Genomic DNA, 22342 nt, shown 5'->3' with positions numbered 1-22342 from the left:
AGAGCCATGCCGAGATTACTTGATCGACGATAAGCATTCTACTACAGTGTAGGTACATACTCAGGCAGGTAGCTAAGCTTACCGGAGGTGGAACTTGCCCAATTTGGCAAACTCCGTGACCTCCCGGCTCTGGGGCGAAATCTGGGAGAATGGAGTCTGACAAGGTTAGAAAATCCCGGCTGGATCAAACGCCATAAGCTCTTCTTGATTCCAGGCTCTCTCTCGAATAGCCTGGCCCGGTTATGTCCCAAAATGCTCCCTTTACTGTCATCCGCGTTCACCATACTGGCGGCATTATTTCTGTATAAGGTAATTCGCCTGGCGCACAACGTCAGACTCGCCCGCAAGACAGGTCTGCCCTACACCATCACGCCTTTGCTTGAAACAGAAGTGTTAGCACTCCTTTTCAATCCTCTTCTCCGGTACCTATACCGCGGGTACTTAGACCGCGGCAAAGGCTGGCCGCGCTGGTGCCGCTTCTTCGTTAAGGACTGGGCATGGGAGGACAAACGACAGGCCCATGACGATCTCGGCGATTTGTTCCTCTGCGTGTCTCCGGAGGGAATTATTTGCTATTCCGCCGATGCGACGATGGGCAGGGATGTCTTGAGCCGCCGGAACACATTCACGAAGCCGCGGGATAAGTACAGTATGATCTCCCAACTCCTCCCCTCCCCCCGGGCTTTCTATACGTATATAGCGTTCGTATTTTTAAAACTATTATCGATACAGAGATTCTCGAGCCGTATGGCATGAACGTTGCTACCGCCGAGGGCAAGACGTATCAGTTTCATGTCCGCATCACGGCACCCCCATTTGGTGATCTCTCCGGCGTCAACAGCTTAGTCTGGAGGGAGACAATACACCAAACGAAGCGCCTGACGGAGGCCTGGGCAAAATCTCCGCCCATAGAGATCCAGAAAGATGTGAACGCTTTGACGCTTGCTATAATTTCTTTGGCCGGTTTTGGTAGACGGCTAGAATGGAGCAAGGACGGTGAAAATGAGGGCATTCCTGCTGGCTATCAACTAAGCTTCTTGCATGCGCTTCAGGACACTTTGCACTTTATGGTGCCGATCCTCCTCTTTCCCCGATGGGTGCTCATTATCATACTTAACAAAGCCGCCCTAGCGCACGCTCAGTTAGATCGATATTTGCGAGACATCATTCGCGACCAAAGGGCAAAGCTGTCGGCGGATATTAACCACGCTGACAAGGAATCTCGAGGAAATCTTCTTACCGCCGTGGTTCGAGCGTCGATGGTGTTTGATTCGGAACCGCCGTCGGCGAAGTCCTCAAGACTATCAGGGGAAAGAAGGCAGGGCTTCACCGAGGATGAAACCATGGGCAATATTTTTATCTACCTGTTGGCTGGTGCGTCTGCTCAAAACCTGGAACAACCTCTGTTTGAACTTGATGGGCTAACTTTGACATGGTGACCAGGATATGAAACCACCGCCAATGCCATCATATACGGGCTAGCTGTTCTCGCCCTTCATCAAGACATCCAGGATCAAGTAATCGAGGAGATTGACAGTGCCCACGCCCGAGCTCAATCCGCCAACCGATCGGAGCTCACGTATGAGGACGATTTCGAGTTCCTGGAGTACACTTACGGCTTCATGTATGAAACCTTCAGATTATTCCCGGGTGTCACTCTCATTACCAAGATGATCCACCAGTCCGAACGCATCATTACTCAGGGGCCCGATGGAACCCCAAAGTCCTACGACCTGCCTGCCGGGACCCGAGTTTACCTCAATGCTCCGGCGGTCCACTATCACCCGAAATACTGACCAGAACCGTACAAACTAGATCCCAACCGCTGGCGCAGTTCTCAAGGCGAAAAACATGTCGTTGCCTCCGATAAGACCCGGCAAATGAAAGGCACACTTCTGACATTCTCCGATGGCTCACGAGCCTGCCTTGGACGCAAATTTGCCCAGGCTGAGTACGTTGCCTTTTTCGCGACCTTGCTGCGACAATACCGCGTGAGTCTGGCCCCCGGATCGGACCCGGCAGTAGTTGAGAGAGACTTGTTTGGGAAAAGTGCAGGCACGATTACTCTGGCGCCTTTGGGTAATGTGCGCTTACGGATCCAGCCTCGCTAGTGTGATAAGGGGAGGTGCTGGGTGCAAGCTTGGCTGTGGGCTTGTGAGTTCATGACTGGAATCGAGGTTTTGGGGGTTGTATGTTGTATATGGAGATGCTTGATTTCGGTCATCCAGGCCTAGAATATTTAAAGCGGCTTTGCTGCTGTAGGAATCTACCCTCTTGATCACCTTAGTATTTATTATTAATATCTTTAATATACCTACTAGTCAACTATTTACTGGATTAATAGTATATATATAAATTTTATAATATACTCATAATATCTACTCTATAGAGATGATAGCTACACCATGGAACACAACTCGAACCCACACTAAGACCTGTGTGGATAATCGAGTCAGGATATCAGAAACATGATTAATTAAATATTCAACAAGCATACATATTGCAAAAGTCGGCAAGCCTTCATCCAGTGGTCTTGTAGCTCAGTTGGTTAGAGCGTGGTGCTAATAACGCCAAGGTCGCGAGTTCGACCCTCGTCGGGACCATAATTTGTTTTTTTCTACGCTGAAACGATTCGTTTTTATTCTATTGACGGAGTGTTCGGAGATAAGCCTCGGGAAATGGAAGACCAGACGGACCAAAACCACATTTGCCGATATCTTCTTCCGCCTGTTGGCCAACGAGCAGACACTCACACACCCTTTTATCTCCCTTCTTCGAGTTCACTTATCACCACTCAGAGATGACCGCTGTCTAGTAGTAGCACCAAATCACCTTGATGCTTTTGACCATTTCTTAGTGTTTTCCAGGATAGCGAAACATGTCGGAAAGTGGGCGTCGACGTCGGCGGCCCGCCGTGTATGTTGTAAGATCTGCTGGAGGCTTGGTGATCGACTGCTGACGGCTGGCGGTACAGATCATGCACTCTGTGCAGGAGGCGCAAGATCCGATGCAATCGGGCGACTCCATGCAGTAACTGCTCGCGGTCTAAGAACTCGGTCTGTGTCTATGACAATCCTCTGACCCCTCTCCGCTCGGTCCTTGTACCCGGGGAATCAATTCTGCAATCAGTCCCATCAGACATTCCTGCCGGGCCGAGTCGCAGCGGATTGGCAACATCCCCATCCAGCCACCAGTCGACGACGTCTCTAGCGCCGGCTTCTACGAGGGCTTCCACGGTCGTCAGTCGGACGTCGACGCAAGAAGTCGAGTTACTCAAGCAGAGAATTCAAGAACTGGAGAAGCAGATCCGTGAAGCATCTGTCCGGCCTGCTCAACCGGTTGTCTCAATTCCTGATTCTAACATTAAGACAACCACGTCTAGCGTGGCCGGGATCTTCCATGTCCACCGGGAAATGGGTCAACCACCGGCCAAGACTCGTAGTACCACGCATAAGCGGCGCACCTTTGGGCAGACCCACTGGATCAATTCAATCGTTCTGGTAGCCTACCGGCCTCCATTCAACGCCCCGATCCATCAGCTAACCAATGATCGTAGTTCCAAGACATATGGGAGACGACCGAGTCGCAACTACGCGATGAGACATCGAGCGCCTTCATCGGCATGCAGAAGTGCAAAGCCCTAGCTCGAATCATCAAGGCACAACGAGCGCCCCCGTGGCCAGCTCAACCGACACACCATCTTCCGCCCAAAGATGTAACGGATGAGCTGGTGGACTGCTATCTACGGACGACGGAAACCGTCTTTCGTGTTCTCCATATCCCTACCTTCAAACGAAACTATGAAGCACTTTGGGTCTCCAATGGACAGATAGACACGGGGTTTTTGGTGCAGCTCAAGCTGGTACTTACAATTGGCGCATGCATATACGACGAGAAGTACACTCTGCAAGTATCGGCTCTGCGCTGGGTCTATGAGGCGGAAACATGGCTGTCAGAGCCAAAGTTCAAGTCAAGACTCGACATTCAATCGTTGCAGACACATATTTTGCTTCTGATTGCCCGCGAGATAGTTGGCATTGGGGGAGATTCGGTCTGGTTCGCGGCGGGAGCCCTGCTCCGAAAGGCAATATACCTGGGATTACACCGGGACCCCTCGCGGCTGCCGGTCGAGAGCACATATGTTGCCGAAATGCGCCGAAGGCTCTGGAACACCATTCTGGAGATCACTTTACAGTCAAGTCTTGCGTCCGGCGGACCTCCCTTACTCTCCATTGACGACTTTGACTCTCAGCCTCCGGCCCATTTCGACGATGATCAGCTTGTAGCCGAGGATCCTGTACCAAAACCCGACCATGCATTTACCCAGACGTCCATCGCGATTGCTCTTCGGAAAACGCTTCCCATTCGCCTCGCAGTGCTCAAATTTCTGAATGACCTTGCTTCGTCGGGTACGTATGATGAAACCCTTCAGCTAGATGCAACCCTCCGGGCCTCCTACAAAGATCTCTGTCGAACTCTCCAGAAATGCAATTCAAGCGCTGGACCATCTCCACCGCGGTTCGCTACTCATGCGGTTGATTTGCTCTTGCATGGTTATATTGTCGCCCTCCACTCCCCGTTCTTTGGTCCGGCAATGCGAGAAACATCGTACGCATTCTCCAGGAAGGTTGCCGTGGAGGCGGCTCTTAAAATTTGGTACCTCGCTTCTCCAGCTTCGAGCGCTGTGCTTCCTCTGGAGGATCAAGGACCTTGTCCAGAGCCATCAAGCCTCGCCCGTCTTCTAACCTGTGGCTCTGGAATTTTTCGTATTCTCACCATCCAAGCCGTGCTTCTTATCATTGCCGAGTTTAGAGCAGAAGTACTCGAAGACGACGGGCTAAGTCCCCTCCCGCCACGCTCGGACTTGCTTGCTGTCGTCAAAGCCGCAAAGGAATGGGTATTCCGCTGGATCGAGGCCGGGGCGACGAACATCAAGGGATTCGTGCTTACGTCTGCTATTACTGCACAGATTGACGGACTCATGCGTGGCTTTCGTCAAGAAGACCTATCTACTGTCCTGATTAAGGCTATCGAAGACGCAGAAGAAAGATGTTTACCGGTTCTCGAAAAGATGGCTGCGGAAGGACAATCCACGGACATTCAAGGTGCACTTCTCCAGACGTATATGGATGTACCTCTAGACATGTCGGAGGACTGGGATTTTATGGTACGTAGCAACAAATTCTCTGAAAAGTCGTTGCTAACAAAGCCCAGATGGCAGATGTCTTCTTCAGCCCTGAAAACATGGATCCGATGGGAGGTGGACTGCGCAGTGGGACTATGCTTGGGCACTCTATGTGTTGAGTGAAATTACGTACAGTATGACTGCGAGAGTGAACTGTTCAACCTTGTCAATATTCATAATCCGTCCATTCGCAGTCGCTCTCTCTTTCCCAAACCTCATTCTCCTGCTCGTTGAGGTTGTCGATGGTTTTCGCATTTTCAATCGTTGTGTCGATACCCTCAATGACTCTTAGGAGAGGCAGTTTCTGATCCTTTTCCGCCATCAACTTCGCCATCTCGGTATCGAACAGATCTGCTGGCAATTCATCGAGCGGAGGCTTCATCCCCTTTATGTAGCCATAGATGCAGAGCGATTCGAGACTCGGTGGCAGCTGATCTACGACGGAGAACGCTCCGTCCGCAAGCTGCTCAGCACAAATACCCCTTGCGAAGTAATACAGTAGATGAATCCCCAGACTCAAGTGCTTCAGCTGTACGAAGCTTCGCAAGGAGCAAGAAGAAGGAGAATCGCCCTTTTCTGCAGATTTCTGCTCTACCTTCCGAAGCTCCTCCGGCTCCTCTTCCCATTCAAATTGGTATTCCTCTTCGTTGCGACCAGGATCATCATCAGCAAAAAAGTACTGTCCCAGGCTCGGATCGAAGCTTTCCCGGAGTGGGATCTCGCCATCCACATCCAGATCTAGATGTTCGAGAGTATTCCGATGGAGGAGGAGGGATCCGAACACTGCATCTGGATAGAACAGACGGAAGGATCCGTCGATTGAGGCATGACCGCCCACAGAAAATGTGAATTCTTTGAGTCGCTTCGCGGAATCAATAGCATCCGTCAGATAGTGATAGTCTATGCTTGAATTGCGGATCACAATCTTGGTGTAATTCGCCGAACGAGACGGCGGCCGAACACTACTCTCTTCAGGATCCGTGATGGCATCCAGGCGCACAGAATCAATGGCTGGAAGCCGGCGAACCAGGTTCAAACTGCCATAAAGATCATACTCCTGATAGTACAGATCCATGTAGCCCCCAGAATCGTTGTCGGGATCGGGTATGAATCTGACTGTTTTGAGATTCTGGAGAAACGGCCGGTCCCTGTTGCCCGTTGAGCGCTCCAGGAAATGCTTAAAGAAGTAATCTGGAGTGTTGATTTCTCTGCCTGCCTCCAAATCACTTGCTATCACTTGTTTGGGGAGTTCCTGGCCGACTGGGCACAGTGTCAGCCTCTCCAGGTTTGGGGAGACCGAAACCAGAATGGAAGCCAGAGCCTGGGAACCAGGTCTAATCTCCTTAAACAGAAATCTATAGCTCTAGGACATACCATATACCCAAAAAATTCAAACTAAATAGAAAAAAAAACGCATCATAATTGGGCGGATACCGACTCCCATTCATGGATGTTGTCCAACCCTCTTGTGCCCGAGATATCTCCTTTGTCTAGATATGCACAGATCCTGCCTGTGGGATCCTACTTCCGCCGAACCTCTATTAGCCGGCACCCATTTCTCCCTGACCAGTAGCGCGTTGAGCATTCTTGGAAGTCGGAATCTCCCAGGTAAGCCGCAACCGAATGTCGCTGGACTTGCTGCATTACACTTCGAACCCAGGCCTGGCAACGGGCATTGTCCTTTTCCTCCTTCCACATAGTGTACAGAGCAAAGTAGTGGTCCGAGTGCGTGCTCAGTGCCATGTCCGGCAGAGTCCGACGACTGCAAGGGTTCATGGCATACAACAGAGCACATGCCTTGCGATGTGGAAGGGTAGTAAAAGCTTCCTCAAGCACTTTTGGAGCATCAGCAAGTAACGAGGCCTTCAGGATTTGCTTGGCCCTGGTTGATGTACTGGTTCTATAGACTGTCTTCCCGACAGAACCATTCTTCGATAGCGTCAGCTGGGCGAGACTGCTGACCGGGAGCAAGGGCTGCTTCCGCCTCCTCAGGTGTGTCTTTCAGGCTCACAGCGAGGAACAGGAGACCGATGTCGTCAGTGCCGTCGGCGTACTTGCTTACGGCGACAATCTCGGTGTCCCGATCAAAACCAGGGGAGATGGAGATAATCCAATTGAAGACCAAGCATGTGCTTAGTGGATGGCACATGAAGTGCAGGAAAGAGATGAAACTACCCGACAATTCCACCCCATCCCTTCCTGCAGGAGAAATTCTCCCAGTCCGGTGAAACTACGCCTGGACTCTAGACCGGGCTAGGGTGACTTGAGTTCTTTGGGTTGATTCGTGTTGTTGCGACTGCTGAAGATACCGACAGGAAGGAGTGGTGGATCTGTTTTTTCCTATTGTTCAATTCAATGGAAAAGTCTGAGCAAAAAAATGGACGTCCACATGCCACATTATAGAGATACTCTACACACGCACTGAGGTCCTTCAGATCAACCCATCCGAGCGGGACCGACGTTGGGACTCGTCATGGATAATGTTAGCTCTCTTTAAGCTCCACCGTTGCGCCTCAAGCCATGGGAATCCGATCGCTGCAGCCTAACAAACGAATCAATCACTGGACCTTGATGACCTTGCTGACCTTGGGTATTTTTCTTCTTTCCTAAAAGAGTCCCCGGCAGAACGCCCTAGCGACGTTCAACCCAATGATGCCAGATATTCTGACCGAAAACCATGCAACAGTAAGCTCTAATGATAGGCGTTGTCTTCTATTTCTCCAACTCCCCGCAAATAATAGTCAAAATTGATTTCATGAATGCTGATATGGTCTGTTGTAACCAACAGGAGGGGAGCATGAGCTTAGAAGCTTAGCTGTGGCCCATACTACGTATACTACAGTAGTCAAGCAATAATAGCCCACCGTAAGGGAGTTTTAATTGCAGGGATTCGGAAAACGTTGGGACGAAGCCATGCCTGATGTCTATAGGCTGAGAAGAGCGGAGTCTACGGCGGCAGTGCTTTGAGACTCCAGGGGCATGCCATTGGATGTGATATAAGTATAGAGAGAGTCTGCCTAATGTGAGCGTCAGCCCCTCTGCTTTTCAATTTTCAACTTGAAAACAACTCGGTTGTCCACTCAAAATGGCCGATGACATTGAGACCAGCTATCAGGCCGCCATCGAAGCTGGCAAGATCAACGGCGCTGTTCTTTGTGCCACAGACGTCGAAGGGCGCTTTCGTTATAACAATGCTCTCGGTGAACGCACCCTGCTATCTGGTGAGAAACGCCCGCAGCAGCTAGACGATGTATTGTTTCTGGCATCTGCGACCAAACTGATCACCACCATTGCCGCCTTGCAGTGCGTCGAGGACGGCCTGCTGAGCTTGACCGGTGATCTATCGTCTGTCGCCCCGGAACTGGCCAAAAAGCAAGTCCTTACAGGCTTCTCCGAGGATGGCGAGACTCCAGTCCTTGCGCCGCCAGCCCGTCCCATCACACTCGAAATGTTGCTCACGCATAGTGCGGGTACCCCCTATCACTTTCTCGACCCACAAATTGCCCGTTGGCGCGAGAAGTTTGGTGCTTCAGAAGATCAAACCGGTCTGTCTGTTGAGGAACTGTTTTGCTATCCTCTTAGCTACCAGCCCGGTAGCGGCTGGATGTATGGCCCGGGCCTCGACTGGGCGGGTCGCATCGTGGAAGAGGTGACCGGTCGCACGCTCGGCGAGTACGTACAACAGCGCATCCTGGGCCCGCTAGGGATCAACGATGCCCAATTCTACCCCGTCACGAGAGACGACCTGCGATCGCGCCTCGTCGATCTCAACCCGCAAGATCCGGAGGCGCTCGGCCGCGCCGTGCTCGGCGGCGGCGGCGATATGAACAAGCGCGCCCGCGGAGACTTTGGCGGCCACGGCTTGTTCATGTCGGGCGCCAGTTATATCAAAATTCTGCACTCGCTGCTCGCCAACGACGGCCAGCTGTTGAAGCCTGCAACTGTCGACGATATGTTCCAGCAACATCTCAGCCCCGAGGCGAGCGCGGCCCACCAGGCGGCCGCGGTGTCTCCCGCGGGTGTTCCCTTCCGCATAGGCGTCGATACAGGTGTTAAGATCGGTCATGGCCTGGGAGGTCTACTCACGCTTGAGGATCAGGAAGGCTGGTATGGGGAGCGGACGCTGACCTGGGGCGGCGGGATGACGCTCACCTGGTTTATTGATCGAAAGAATGGACTATGCGGCGTCGGCGCTGTCCAAGCCACTCTTCCTTTGGACATGGATGCGGCCGCTTCGCTGAAGCAGACCTTCCGTCGGGATATTTACCGCAAGCATGCGGCATGGAGGCAGCAGCAGGAGGCGTGATAGTGATGGACCGGATGATGTAATATAGAGCTACCTGCCTACTGAGGGCTTCTCTGTATAGCCTCAACGCAGGATTTTACTCCAGTGTGCCAGATCCAGGAGCAAAGTTGATGTTCAACAAACGGCCATTGGATACATTTCATTATGCATTGAGTTTTGACAATGCAATTGAGCTGGATAGCAAAGGGCTAGATGTTCTCATTGACTTGATTGATTGATGCTGTCCTAGGATTGTAGTCCACTAGGCCCATGTAGGCTCATGTAGGACCAGTATCTTGACTCAAAGGATTACAGAATCTAATAACAGATGCTCCCTTCCACAAACCACCGTAGAGAAAGATACAACACCACGAGAGAGGATTGAAGAGCGAGAATGACAAGAATCTGGTGGAGACCAGAAAGCCCCTTCTGGGTCGTCAGCACCTTTTCCGAAGGTAGAAGTGCCTCAACCAACCGGCAGAGCCTGATGGGATGGGGTGGGCCACTGCCATGCGCATCGTCAAATGCGAAGAACAGTATCATTGCAGCAACAAGTTCGCCAATGTCTCCCACCGCGATGACGCCACGCTGTGTGTGATAAAGCAATGCTTGAACCACATCCAGTCGCTTGCTGCGGTTGTTGCGCATCATCTCTCCTGCGGCAACCCAAGGCAAGATCGGCTCAGAGGGCTGAATTGTCAGTCCTCGTTAATAGTCGCAATGTAGTGGAGATAGTCAGCCGCGAGCTGTTCACATAAAGATGTAGGATTGACAAAGAAACTCATCCGATAAGTCATCAGAGCAAGGTCTCGCAGAGACGGAGACCCATCGGGAAGCGTTCTGGCATTTGAAGCAGGATCAGAAGTATGCTCAAAGTCGGGTAGGCTCTGCAGGATCAAATCCCTCACGTCTCTCAGCGAGAGACGTGACAAAAGAGAAACTCAGAGTGGCTTCTCGGCGCTGAATAGGTTTTGGTGGTATTCTTTATCCAGTGGTGTGCAGCTTGTGGGGAGTTCGCCATTCTTCTTCAACCGCGCCGTATCGAAAGGTTCGATTGCCCAGAAAGGTTGAATTTCATCTCTGCCGTTTACCCTGCCTCAAACCGCTTATAAAAGAGCATACATAGTGCACCCTTGTGTTTCGTCTGTCACATACGACCACAGGGTGTTGAGAACAGGGCTTCCCGTCCGCTCAGCCGTACTTAAGCCGACTATAGTATGCGGTCAATTCTCAAAGCGCCCTGAGCCTTAAAATGGCGACAGATTTTATCCTAGGGTGAGAAGTCTGGAGACTGGGATGATAGAGGTGAGAACAAGGTGAGAGGGAGTGAGAGTTCTCACCCCCTCTCACCCACGCATACGCCTACCTTGACTTGAGCCCATCCCATAAACATGACCCCTGGAGTGACTGTCCGGCCTTCTGTTCTTATTTTCTCACTGTTCAGCCATTTCAAAGAAGATGCTCCTGAAAGACTTCCAAAAGGGACTTGAGGAAAGAAGTGCACGCGTGGCTTCACCCTTGAATATCAGAACAAACGGGAACAAGAAAACAACACCATATGCGTGTCTTTCCCTGGTACGGCTGCGGTCAGCACACCCAATCGCTCCCGCTCTTAGGTATGCCCTAGCGATCTCGTTTTTGCCATAACCCCCCATTGACCCATCTAGATATCAGAGCGGATACGCGCTGGACTGTTCGCCAAAATTAGACAAAGGTTCAAGCTCTTCAAATTCCACGAAGAAATACCTCAATATTGTACTTATCTTACAAAAGAATGGGTGGTGATAGATTTTCCCCTATCCTCAGGCAATGTTGGCTTGTTTTGCGGTAGAGTCCTCTGCCAGGTGCTCTAAGCGAAGTGAGGAACGGAAGCTATTGGTAAAAAAAAAATCAAGCGTTTCCACATGATTCGTAAGGTTGAGCAGCATTGTGAGGCCTAGTCCTCCTCGTCGTCCCAAGTAACTGATTGAATCCACTGTTCCTCCTTAAATACCACGCCCGCCTTTTCGATCTCCGCGGAAACCTTGGCAAAGTGATCCCTATATAGTTCAGTTGCCTCTGCAGGCAATGTCAGGTGGATCTCTTTGAGACAGGGTGCCTGAGCCTTCACAGCGGGAAAGTCATGAAAGATGATCGCCAGAGCCTTTGCCTCTTCATCCGTCCCACAGGACACAAAAGAGAGATGTGTGACCGACGCCGGTATAAGGTCCTGGATGAGTGATTCGGGCAAGTCTGAAGCAGCAGCCATGAGATTGCATGATACAATTTCGAGGGGAAGCTGGAGTCTTTCTAGGCCTTTAAACCCACATAACGATGCTCTCCCAGGACTGACAGTGGTACGAGGCTCGTCATCGAGGAGTACTGAAAGGTCCACGAGGTGGTCTCCGACTTTGTGCGCAATTACCGTGACGAACTGGCAAAGATCCCAGCCTTGCGTAGGATCAATATCTTCCGCTGAATGCCAAAACTTGAACGTCTTGAGACGCGGAGTGTTCTGAAGAAAACGCGCAATTTCAATCTCATCAATGGAAGCATGAACAAAAGAAACCGATTCAAGTGCTTCGTATCTTAGCGTAGCATTTCTATCGCTGCCACCTTTACACCATGTGGCTCCAAAATATTGAACCTGTGGCAAGGTCAGAAAAGAAGCTGCCCAATCTAGATTGAATCTGCCGTCTGCACAGCCATGGCCTACCAAGCTCGTGACTTGAGCAAGGCAGGTGCTGCAACTAGGGTTATTTCGAGCTTTCGAAATCATGGTATCGATAAGTTTATCAGGTGCAGCTTGTGGCTTCCACCACTTAGGCAGGCCGAGAAACTTGACATTCGGAAGCAGAGTCAAAGTAAAGGCTGCAGCATGTTGTGAATAACGACCGTCGTTGAGGTCTTCCTGAATTACAGCCCAGTATTCCTTCCAGTCCAAACCTGCTTGTTTTAGGTAAGGAGAACCAGCAAGCAGTCGCATCATAGCTTCGTCATGAGATCCGTCAGTCACAAAATCACGCGGTTTGCCCATCGATATTTCACTGTCCTTTACAAAATCCGCCTCTTGAATGTAGCACGCTACAACAGGCTCCACAGCAATCCTCGCAATCAAGTTGAACGCTGAGCTGATTGTGTCAGGGATTTGGAGTATAGCAAGTCTGCTCTTCACCACCTCTTTTGTCTTGTAGTAGTGGAACTTTTGGAAATGCCAGCGCAGTCTGTTGTGGTACGCAAGAAACGCAGTACATAGAGCATGAAAGCGCTTGCAAGTTAATGCAAGACTCTCGAAGCCCTCTGGCAAGGTATATCCAACGATATGCTCAAGAAGCTCTTTTGGTAAATGCATAAGCTCCATGCTATTCAGGTGAGAGCAACCTTGGGAGTGGGCGCGGCAGTGACTTGAAATAGAGTCTCGATTGTCACGTCACACTCGCGACTCCCGAGTCGAGGAAATAGTCGTTGTCTTATTCTTAGATAAGTCACATCCCCAGTAAGACAAGGTTTAGGAGGCATAGCTCACTTTCACGGAGAGACAATTGAAATGAGCAACGGGTTCGATGGGTCTGACGATTGGTGGAGGTATCTTGACCAACCCCGTTGTTCGTGCTCAGGTGATGGCGCTACAAGCACATAGAGAGCCGTGAAGACGTACAAGGCGCGAAATTATGCGCTTCGAAAATAAGTAGAGGAACTTTCTGTGTTGGTGGATGGTAGAAGAAGAAAGAGTGCGAGATTGAGATATGGCCTGTTTGATCACATGACCGATCACCAACTCATCCTGAACTGGGTTTAGGAAACAGGTGGACCATTCTTTTGGTCCCCATGGGCCGGGTTAAAGGGGCCAGGGGCCACCCCAAGGCTTGTTGACCGTGGCTGCGTAGACGGCATCCCCATTACTATCGGTACGCTGATTTTGACCTAGTTTAATAGGGTCCAGTGGAGACTGCATTTTTTTGTTAGCTAGCAGTGGAAGTTTATGAGGGGAAAAAGACAACACTGGATCTTAGTGATATTCAAGGGCAATGGTAGGAGGCTTCTGTGTGAATGGAAGCTGGTCTCTGTACCTGTGGCTATGGAGTGAAGCACCACAGACCCCAGTGAATGATGACAATAGATGCAGTGAAAGAGCTATTCATATAATAGAAGCAAGATGTGTTGCCTATTGACTCTTTTGTGGATTTTTCAACTAATGAATGAGCTATCTATACAGGAACTCGGTGGGGAGCCATTCACTCCAGGGCTCTGAGAATAGCCAGGCAGACCATTCTCCCTCTTTGTAACTAGGATCATTCTCCATGCAATTGACCGATCGGTATCGAGGGTGATCGAGATACTGGGTTCGCTGTTTGCTTGCTGGTCGGTGCTCCTTGAGATATTGCCAGGCAGGTATATCACTGGAAATTCTCAGGGTCATGCCCCAAACATAATACCAACAGGGTAACGAGAGTCAACACGAGGGTTTGTTTCCTCTCTTGACGGCCATCGAGTCCTGAGATATATCCAATATGAATAACCGCAGTTCTTGTCAACTCCTCCATAATAATCTGCTATTCTCGCCATATCCACATAGGCAAGCACACGGAGATCCCAATCATATCGAAGAAAAGGGTTACTAGTCCAGGAGATATCCCTGTTGTAATTCTCTTCCACTAAAAGTCTCTTTGTGTTGCTGAGGAATGTCTCAGCATGGAACTTTACAATATTAGTAACAGTTTCACGTGGCGTCTTCCAGGGGGAGTCAATGTCAAAGCTATAAGCCACTCAGCTGTATTGGGAGGCATTCTGGCCAGCTCGATAAATTCTTCCATGGTATCGCAGTCCTGCCATTTCAGTGCCAGATGCTCCCTCTCTTCAGCAGTAAGAAATGGCCATTCGCGTTTAGGGAGGATTCCGGTTTGTGTTCCTTTGTTCTCCATGGTCACTGGGGACTTCAGTGGCAAGAAAGTCTGTAGCTTATGCCTGAGCTTCTGTATCACTGCCATTTGCTCTGCCATAGTTGCAGTGAGTGCAAGGTGTCTTTTCAGATATCTCTGTGAGGAGCGGAAGATGTCGCTGGAGTCCTATAAGACGAAATATCTTCGCTGACGTCTGCCTGACCCGGAACCACCAAACGGGCTTTTGTTTGCTCATAATGACTCGTATCCGGCTCTCTTGCTGTCAGTGCAACGAACCATAGCTGTGGATATCAGTGAGCTTTGCTAGTCTCTGATTGTACTCTTAATGGGAAGTATTTGAGGCATTACTGCGTCAGTAACACATCAAGGCCATCCACATCTGTGGCTATCCTAGTTTTGCAGAACACGTCGGTCCGTATCAACCGATGGGGAAAGAAAGCGCAGAACTGCAGATCAAGAACGCTTGAGGACTCTAACTCTGGCATTATGCGTTTGTTATTAGACAAGTCTGCAGCCGCAGAGTATGCCGTGCATTGAAGATTCATTCCCCAACATGTAGATAGATGGCACAGGCAGGATATTTATCTGCCAGGCAGTTTTCCGACAACAATCATACCGGATTCAAATAAGATTCACAGGTACTGTACCGGTGGTGGTTATGTAGAGCTGATTATAAGATATCGAGACGGCCAAGGTTGCCCTGGTGATACTGCAAGCAACAGGCCAACAACATGCATCAATCATCACCCCTCTTCTCCCATAACCCCTCTTCTCCTGCTTGTTTTCCTCATTCGTCCCACTCATACCGTTCAAGATGGAAGAAATTGAAAAGATTGCCACATTGATCAAATCCGGCCAGATCCGTCGCATCGTCGTGCTGGTGGGCGCTGGCATCTCCACTGCTGCAGGCATCCCCGACTTCAGATCGCCCGAGACAGGCATCTATGACCGTCTCAAGCCTCTGGGGCTGCCGTATCCCGAGGCCATCTTCCATATCAACTACTTTCGACACACCCCAGAGCCATTCTACGCGATCGCACGGGCTAGACACCCTCGCACGCTCAAACCTACCATCACCCACGCCTTTCTCGCGCTATTGGCGAAGAAAAATCTGCTCCACTTCCTCTTTACTCAGAACATTGATGGACTAGAACGCGATACCGGGGTCCCCGAGAATAAAATACTCAATGCGCACGGGAGCTGGCGCACGCAGCACTGCTGGAAATGCAAGACTTCCTATCCGGATGACCTGATGAAAGAGGCCATCGCTAAAGGAGTGGTGCCGTACTGTCAAGTACCCGACTGTGGGGGTCCGATCAAACCGGATGTTGTCTTCTTCGGACAGTCTCTCCCTGCAGAATTTGAAGACGAGGAGAAGAAGGTACCAGAAGCGGATCTAATGATAGTGATGGGGACGAGCTTGAAGGTGGCGCCATGTTCACGTCTGCCCGGTCAGGTTCGGGAGGGCGTCCCTCGTGTCTTGATCAACCGGGAGAAGGCTGGAGACGTTGGTGTGCGACCAAATGACTTGTGTATTCTGGGAGATTGCGACGATGGGGTGCGCAAGCTGGCGGATATCCTGGGCTGGACAGAAGAGATGGAAGATGTGTGGGAGGATGCAGTGGCCGCGAAAGAGGCAACGCAGGACGACTGGGGCGAGGAGGAAAGCCTGGATGAGCTGATCGACAAGTATGCCAAAACATTGAAAGATTCTAGAAAGGTTTCAGAGGGACATAAGCGGATGCTGGAAGAGCACCTCGGTCAGAAATTTGCAGATGTGTTGAACAAAAACCGGGCAGCATAGGGAGATGCCAATCACTCTGATAAAAGAAGATAATGGGATTGTGTTTGGTTGGAGAAGCATATAAGTGAAACATGATGTTATACACAGGAGAGTAACAAAAGGCCTTAATTCTGGTCTTCATACAGCCACGCCAGGCTCGTCAAGTGTGCATACATTCTGTAAGGATGGGGAATCTGCAGTATGATCTGATGATTCATGTGACATGAGATGCATATAATCGTCGTTTTCATGCCTTGCGTACTCCCAGAGTGAGCTTATTCCCACCGAACGCGATCTTTTTTATCCTGTTTCTTGTTCCTCAGCAATTTATTTCATCAACAGTTCAAGATGAACACCATTAATCAGTCTCTGTTTATTCCCAGAGCGCCTCTTACTGAGAAGAACCTCGAAGATCAGAGCGGAAGGGTGAGCAGAGTACTGACTGTACTTGATCTGACTGCATTAACGTCCCACCAACAGGTCTTCATCGTCACCGGTGGCTATACTGGTGTCGGCTACGAGTTGAGCAGCATCCTTTTCCAGCGCAATGGGGTTGTGTATATCGCCGGACGAAGCGAAGAAAAGGCCAAGAATGCTATCACTACTATCCAGCAACTGCATCCCGGTTCTACTGGGCGGGTGGAGTTCTTGTTATTGGATCTGGCCGATCTGAGTGGAATTCGTCAAGCTGCAAAGACGTTCATGGCTCGAGAATCCCGGCTCGATGTCCTAACAAACAACGCAGGAGTTATGATCCCTCCAAAGGGATCGAAGACTACTCAGGTACTATTATCCGCATGGTACAGCCTACTCGCTGACATGTCCAGGGCTTCGAACTCCAATTAGGAACCAACTGTCTCGGTCCTTACCACTTCACTCAGTGCCTTCTTCCTGTGCTTCGTCAGACCGCCGCCGTATCTCCTCCAGGATCGGTCCGGATAACCTGGGCAGCGTCCGTTACGATCGAGTTATATGCGCCCCGAAACGGAGTTGTGTTCGACCCAAATGGATCTCCGCGAGAGCATCGCAGTCAAGAGTCCAACTACGGTCAGTCGAAGGCAGGGAATTACTTTTTAGCAGTTGAGACGGCCAGGAGATATCATGATGCTGGGATCGTGTCAGTGGTATGAAGCTTAATCCTCGCTGGTTACCTCAAGACATATTACCTGTTGTACTCATCGATCAAGGCATGGAATCCGGGGAATCTGAAAACGGAACTGCTGCGCGATTTTAAGCCGGTCAAACGGGCTGTTTGGGTATGTAGCCATCCTGAAGTTGAGATTAAGCTGACAGACTAGGAAATGCTGATGTACCCTGCTATCAATGGAGCATATACTGAACTATATGCCGGTTGGTCTAGCGATATCAGCTTGTCGAACAGTGGTTGCTACATCAAGCCTTGGGGTCGAATTGGGCACGTCAGGAAGGATGTCGAGATAGCTGCAAAAAGAGCTGATCAAGGAGGGACAGGAGGCGCAGAGAAATTCTGGGAGTGGTGTGAATCAATCACCCGCCAGTATTGAGATACTGCTGTTGGTCATAAATTCTTTGTGGACATTCTTCACACATCTATACGAACATATTTGATATTTCCTACCGAGGAGTCATTTCTCTGGTTTGCGACCATAGACGACCGTGACATTTGCATAGGCGTGAAGATTGGGGTTGCGAAACGCCTGTCTCATTTCCGCCAGTGTCACTTCGACCTCGTCTCTCGGCCACTGCGTTTGTCAGTACTGATAATGTTCAGATTGATGGTCATCTACTCACTCCTAGCACCTTGGTCCACAGCATCATCACCCACATCTCCAGGCTCTCTTCACACACCAGACGAAAGTACCGTCCCAGAGTCTTCAGATGCTTATCCTTTGCCCACGGCCCGATGGGCAGCTTGTACCTGCGCTCCACCACATCCTCGAATCCCGCATCGATCATGCGCTGTTTGGACTCGTCGACAATGCGAAACGACTTCCCGAACTTGTCGCCGCTCTCCAGGTTGGCCGGTCCCCATTTGTCGTAGATGGTGCCGTTGGTGCTGCCATCGTCAGAAGTTGGCGCGACGTTCATTTCCACTTGTTCGAGGTATCCGCCTGGCTTGAGGTGTCTATTGTCTGATCAGTGCATGAGACACTTGGATGATAGGAATGATGCAGCTACTTGAGGGCTTGCTCATAGAACTTGTCCCAGTCGGCCACGCTGCCGTACAACCCGCGCACATGGATGAAGTCAAATGGATCTCGGTACATCCACTCATCACAGCAGTCATCAATCTCAAATGTCAGATTGGGGGGCACGAAGTTTGGCTGGATGGGCGACAGGTCCGTGCCAATGACTTTGGCCGTCGGATGCAGGTCGGCGAACTCCATAGCCCACGCTCCGGTCCCCGTACCCACATCCAGGACTCGCTCGGGGCTGCCGATAGGAGCGAGGTACAATTGGCCATGCAACAACAAACTGTACATAAAGTGGCAAATATCCATGGCGTCTATCGACTTTTCATCGTTGGAGCCCCAGTATGCACCTGCGTGGTAGGCATGGTACCGCCGACCGTTTTCGTAAATGTAGTCGACGACGCTGCTGCGGAGGGATGTCACTTCGGAGTCAGTGAAGGTGTAGTTGGAACTGTATTCCTCTCCCGAGTCTACGACGATAATTTCTGCTTCTGCCTCTGCTTCTGTGGTCATGTTGTCGGGTGCTGGACTTAAATGCGGCGGGGAACAGCGATGCTAAACAGTGACTGGGGGGGGGCGAGCGAACACCAACATTTAAACAAGTAGGAGGCAGCAGAGCAAGCAGCTAGACAGGGATTACGGCTATTATGAGGTTTTGTCATGCCCATTGACCTTGATTCGAGTCGGAATCATATCTGGATGGCCAATTGCAGCCTCGCCAAGATGGAACCATCGAGATAGCGCATCGGTTGCGATGATAAACGTGAACTTCGTACGTCGGGGGAGAATTCTATGTCAGGGTATCTCCGGGGCACATGTGGCCCCTTGAATAAGTGCATGCAATTGGTTCGATCGTAACGACCTGTCTATTGGGATTGGCTATCAGGAGATGACCGAGTTGGCAGTGGCATAGTAAATTCATATCACTCCATTCTGGCCTGTTTAGTCTTAGCTGTATACTCGGCTAAATCGATAATGTATCCTTTACAAAGATCCAGACTTGATCTCCTACTAAAAAATCTTTTAAATTTCTTCTTTTTGCAGTATTCTCTCTAGTATTCATAGTGTACCCTAAGTGTAAGATTCTCTAGTAAAATTTTTAGATAAGACTAAAAGAGAAGGAAGTTAGCTATATAAGCCTAAATAGGCTCCTTAGTAACCCTAAATAAAGAGATTTAGTAATGAACTTGATTGTATAGATAGGACGACTTAATTATCTGGTGCAGCCAAAGATAAGTACATATAGCTAGGCGAGTATAGGCACTGCCTTCCTGGAGGGCAGTAGCCTCATGGAAGGCATGCTGAAGGGGTATGAATACTACTACTTATATACTTGAAGTTCGCCATTGCAATATGCTACTATCTGCTCGACGCAAACCTCATCTCCGCAGCGCCGACATCAAACACAGCGAGAACGTTTTTCAGAAACGTGCCACCGAGGACATATATCCCTTCCCCAATGACTTTACCAGCATTCACTCCACTAATACAAACCCTGTTTCCATTGCGATCGGTTCCAGCAGGTACAATCATATCCAAGGGGCCTATATGGAGCGACATCCCGCCAATTATAACTCCGTGAATAGGCGGCTTCGCATCGCATTTCACCACATAAGCTCCTAGATCATTGCTGTATACTGCCGGCGGGTTGAACGCTGCATTTACGGCATCCGCTACCGCGTTTGGGTAGTAGTTGAGGGTTGTGCCCGAATCGACCTAAACAGCGTGAGTGGACGCGAAAAGTGCATGTTTGGTGGATGCATATGCGTACAATATACTGGGTTCCAGGACCACCACCTGACTCTAGCAAGCGATTTTGCACGGTCATCCCTCCGACTTCAATAGTGTAGAAGCCATATGTTTGTGCATATCCTGCGATCTGGGTGACCAAAATAGGTGTAGAGGTAAAGCGACCCTTGATATCAACGGGTGGCAGACCACCCAGCGCCAGATACCCGGCTGCCTGTGCATTGGATCCTTTGCGGGTCATGTACATGCTGAAGACCGGGTCAATCAGGCCCTGCTCGTACATGTTTGTGAAAATGGGTTTGTAAACAGGCGCTTGGTTGCTTTGGCTTGAGCGTGCCCTCGCACTGACTTGTCCATCAGGTCATGGGTAAATCTTATGGATGCGGATACAAGGCCATCACTTACAGAGATGGGTACGCTAGACCCATGAGTCCTGAGGTCACCCCGTCGCCGTACCATCCGGCATAATTCACCAGTCCAATCGTTTGGTTAAGTGTGATTCCAGCCAATGTGACCGTCTCCGTCCCAATTACTCCGGAGAGTATCTCTCCGTCCGCGTACTTGATGTCGAGATACTCCCCTTCGACCTGCCGAAAATTGCCGTCGACTGAGTATGCAGGTCCAAATGCACATTCTGACTGGGCGGTTTCTTCTCTGCTTCTCGTGTCTACACACTTGAACTCGGGATAGATCACCCAGATATCGCTCGATCCCGTGTCGACGATAACCTGGAGCGTCTGGTTGCCGACTGTGATAGAGGCCGCGAAGCCGCCTCCTTCGACGAGGGAGATCACGTCTGCTTTTCCTGAGTGCGGTGGGTTATTGAGACTGGCAACGCTGCGAGAGTTGATCCTTGTGTCCAGCTTGGTCAATTCGAAGACATGCGAGGAAGCGATTCTGTCCGGAGTGGGGTTTGCAAAGGGCGTCGGTGTCCATGTGTTGATGCTGAGAGGTTTTCTTTTGTAATGGTTTGTGTATACAGGAGATGACTGGATACATGAAGCTGATGCTAGCAAAATTATCGCTGTAGCACTACGAGAGAAGTGCATCTTAGGGACTGTTCCTCAATAATTCGGGCCTGCAAGCTCTCCAAGTCTCCTGGTATTGGGCCCAACCCCAAGAAAGATAAATGAAAAAAAAGGCATATTTAATGTGCTACATTTGTTATTGTTGATACTTGTGTCTAACCCAAAACATCTATTGTTGATACATTCTTCCGCATCCGCTATCTTCAGCCCTAAAGCAGGGAGGCTTACAGAATCCTGAGAGCGAAATCGAAGATCTGACATGCTTTCTCATTCTCATTCTCATTCTCCCTTGACCCATCTGGTTTTGAGTATCCATTAAAGACCCACCCAACGATAAAGATGGAAACAATAATTGGAACTAGAAGTATTCGAGAATCACCTGTTTTATCCAGCCTATATTTGTCTGAACGCATGGTATTATGTCCCCCAGAGGATGATAGATTACGTTATAATGAAACGCTCCCAGGATCATCTAGTGAGCGCTCAGCATCTTCAAGAACTGATCTCCCAACACATTCGCCGCCATCGGATTGGCCCCAGTGACCAATTCACGATCAACCGTAATGCTACCGATCTTCTCCATGACTCCCTCGACCATCTCTGCGCCTTCATCTCTGAGCCTCGACTCAACCTTCTCGATCTCTCCGCCCATCAGCGTCTCCATCACCTTCTCTTCCGCATCACTCCAGCACGTTATCTTATACCCCTTGTACACAAACGATCCATCCCCCGCCTGCTTCGTACTCAGAAACGCATACGGCCCATGACAAATCGCCGCCGTCGGTTTGCTCTTCTCGTGGAAATGCCGCAACACCCGTCCCAGCTCCTTATCCGCACCTAGATCCTTCAGCGGTGCATGTCCGCCGGGAATAAACACTCCCGCGAAGGAATCCAGCTCCCCATCGCTGATGGTACTGAAGGGCCTGGGCTTAGCGAAACCATTCTCGCGCTTCATGCGCTCGATGAGCTCGTTCTCGCGTCGGCGCTCGTAGAAGTTGCCTGCGAAGGCGAGGAGCGATTCGCTGTTCGGGTCCGGAGCGGGTTCTTGGCCCTTTGGTGAGGCGAATGTTACTTCGTAGCCTGCGTCGAGGATCTTCTGGAGGGGTTTGGCGAGTTCCATGAGGAAGAAGCCGGATGGTTGCTCGACTGTTTTGCCGGCGTCGGCGCCAGAGGTTTTCTTCAAGGGGAAAGAGTGGGCGTCGCTGAGGACGATGAGGATCTTTTTCGAGGACATTGTAACGAATTTATTTTTCGTGATAAA

At 50.3% G+C, this 22342-nt stretch overlaps 10 protein-coding genes and 1 non-coding gene across 11 annotated transcripts; 6 read left to right on the top strand and 5 right to left on the bottom strand.

Moving 5' to 3' along the window:
* Positions 1–252: 252 nt before the first annotated feature.
* On the top strand, positions 253–2111 carry ACLA_063860 (putative Cytochrome P450 oxidoreductase; the record flags this gene model as incomplete). Its single annotated transcript, XM_001273840.1, has 4 exons — positions 253–649; positions 733–1374; positions 1444–1624; positions 1835–2111. 4 exons carry the CDS (start codon positions 253–255, stop codon positions 2109–2111), a joined length of 1497 nt encoding a protein of 498 aa, XP_001273841.1.
* Positions 2112–2529: 418 nt separating this feature from the next.
* Positions 2530–2603, top strand: ACLA_063850. Its single transcript has one exon. It is a non-coding gene; the product is annotated as a tRNA-Ile (tRNA).
* Positions 2604–2878: 275 nt separating this feature from the next.
* ACLA_063840 (putative C6 transcription factor) lies at positions 2879–5304 on the top strand (the record flags this gene model as incomplete). Its single annotated transcript, XM_001273839.1, has 5 exons — positions 2879–2916; positions 2975–3500; positions 3557–4684; positions 4721–5167; positions 5215–5304. 5 exons carry the CDS (start codon positions 2879–2881, stop codon positions 5302–5304), a joined length of 2229 nt encoding a protein of 742 aa, XP_001273840.1.
* A 47-nt stretch (positions 5305–5351) lies between these two features.
* On the bottom strand, positions 5352–7334 carry ACLA_063830 (uncharacterized protein; the record flags this gene model as incomplete). The annotated part of the gene is made up of 3 exons (XM_001273838.1): positions 5352–6540; positions 6711–7020; positions 7094–7334. The coding sequence occupies 3 exons, from the start codon at positions 7332–7334 to the stop codon at positions 5352–5354; spliced, it is 1740 nt and encodes a 579-aa protein (XP_001273839.1).
* A 936-nt stretch (positions 7335–8270) lies between these two features.
* ACLA_063820 (serine hydrolase domain-containing protein) lies at positions 8271–9491 on the top strand (the record flags this gene model as incomplete). Its single annotated transcript, XM_001273837.1, has 1 exon — positions 8271–9491. One exon carries the CDS (start codon positions 8271–8273, stop codon positions 9489–9491), a length of 1221 nt encoding a protein of 406 aa, XP_001273838.1.
* A 1915-nt stretch (positions 9492–11406) lies between these two features.
* On the bottom strand, positions 11407–12810 carry ACLA_063810 (F-box protein; the record flags this gene model as incomplete). Its single annotated transcript, XM_001273836.1, has 1 exon — positions 11407–12810. The coding sequence occupies one exon, from the start codon at positions 12808–12810 to the stop codon at positions 11407–11409; it is 1404 nt and encodes a 467-aa protein (XP_001273837.1).
* Positions 12811–15164: 2354 nt separating this feature from the next.
* On the top strand, positions 15165–16154 carry ACLA_063800 (SIR2 family NAD-dependent protein deacylase; the record flags this gene model as incomplete). The annotated part of the gene is made up of 1 exon (XM_001273835.1): positions 15165–16154. The coding sequence occupies one exon, from the start codon at positions 15165–15167 to the stop codon at positions 16152–16154; it is 990 nt and encodes a 329-aa protein (XP_001273836.1).
* Positions 16155–16481: 327 nt separating this feature from the next.
* ACLA_063790 (uncharacterized protein) lies at positions 16482–17656 on the top strand (the record flags this gene model as incomplete). The annotated part of the gene is made up of 5 exons (XM_001273834.1): positions 16482–16559; positions 16614–16916; positions 16961–17257; positions 17321–17389; positions 17432–17656. 5 exons carry the CDS (start codon positions 16482–16484, stop codon positions 17654–17656), a joined length of 972 nt encoding a protein of 323 aa, XP_001273835.1.
* An 81-nt stretch (positions 17657–17737) lies between these two features.
* Positions 17738–18817, bottom strand: ACLA_063780 (class I SAM-dependent methyltransferase; the record flags this gene model as incomplete). Its single annotated transcript, XM_001273833.1, has 3 exons — positions 17738–17854; positions 17904–18237; positions 18291–18817. 3 exons carry the CDS (start codon positions 18815–18817, stop codon positions 17738–17740), a joined length of 978 nt encoding a protein of 325 aa, XP_001273834.1.
* Positions 18818–19663: 846 nt separating this feature from the next.
* Positions 19664–21494, bottom strand: ACLA_063770 (pepsin-like aspartic protease; the record flags this gene model as incomplete). The annotated part of the gene is made up of 5 exons (XM_001273832.1): positions 19664–20020; positions 20076–20397; positions 20459–21010; positions 21310–21379; positions 21461–21494. 5 exons carry the CDS (start codon positions 21492–21494, stop codon positions 19664–19666), a joined length of 1335 nt encoding a protein of 444 aa, XP_001273833.1.
* A 59-nt stretch (positions 21495–21553) lies between these two features.
* On the bottom strand, positions 21554–22315 carry ACLA_063760 (type 1 glutamine amidotransferase domain-containing protein; the record flags this gene model as incomplete). Its single annotated transcript, XM_001273831.1, has 1 exon — positions 21554–22315. The coding sequence occupies one exon, from the start codon at positions 22313–22315 to the stop codon at positions 21554–21556; it is 762 nt and encodes a 253-aa protein (XP_001273832.1).
* Positions 22316–22342: the final 27 nt, after the last annotated feature.

The sequence above is a fragment of the Aspergillus clavatus genome, genomic scaffold (genome assembly GCF_000002715.2).
Source record: "Aspergillus clavatus NRRL 1 1099423829796 genomic scaffold, whole genome shotgun sequence".
Taxonomy (NCBI): domain Eukaryota; kingdom Fungi; phylum Ascomycota; class Eurotiomycetes; order Eurotiales; family Aspergillaceae; genus Aspergillus; species Aspergillus clavatus.
Note: the sequence above shows the minus strand (reverse complement) of the source record. Positions and strands in the feature narration are given on the sequence as shown.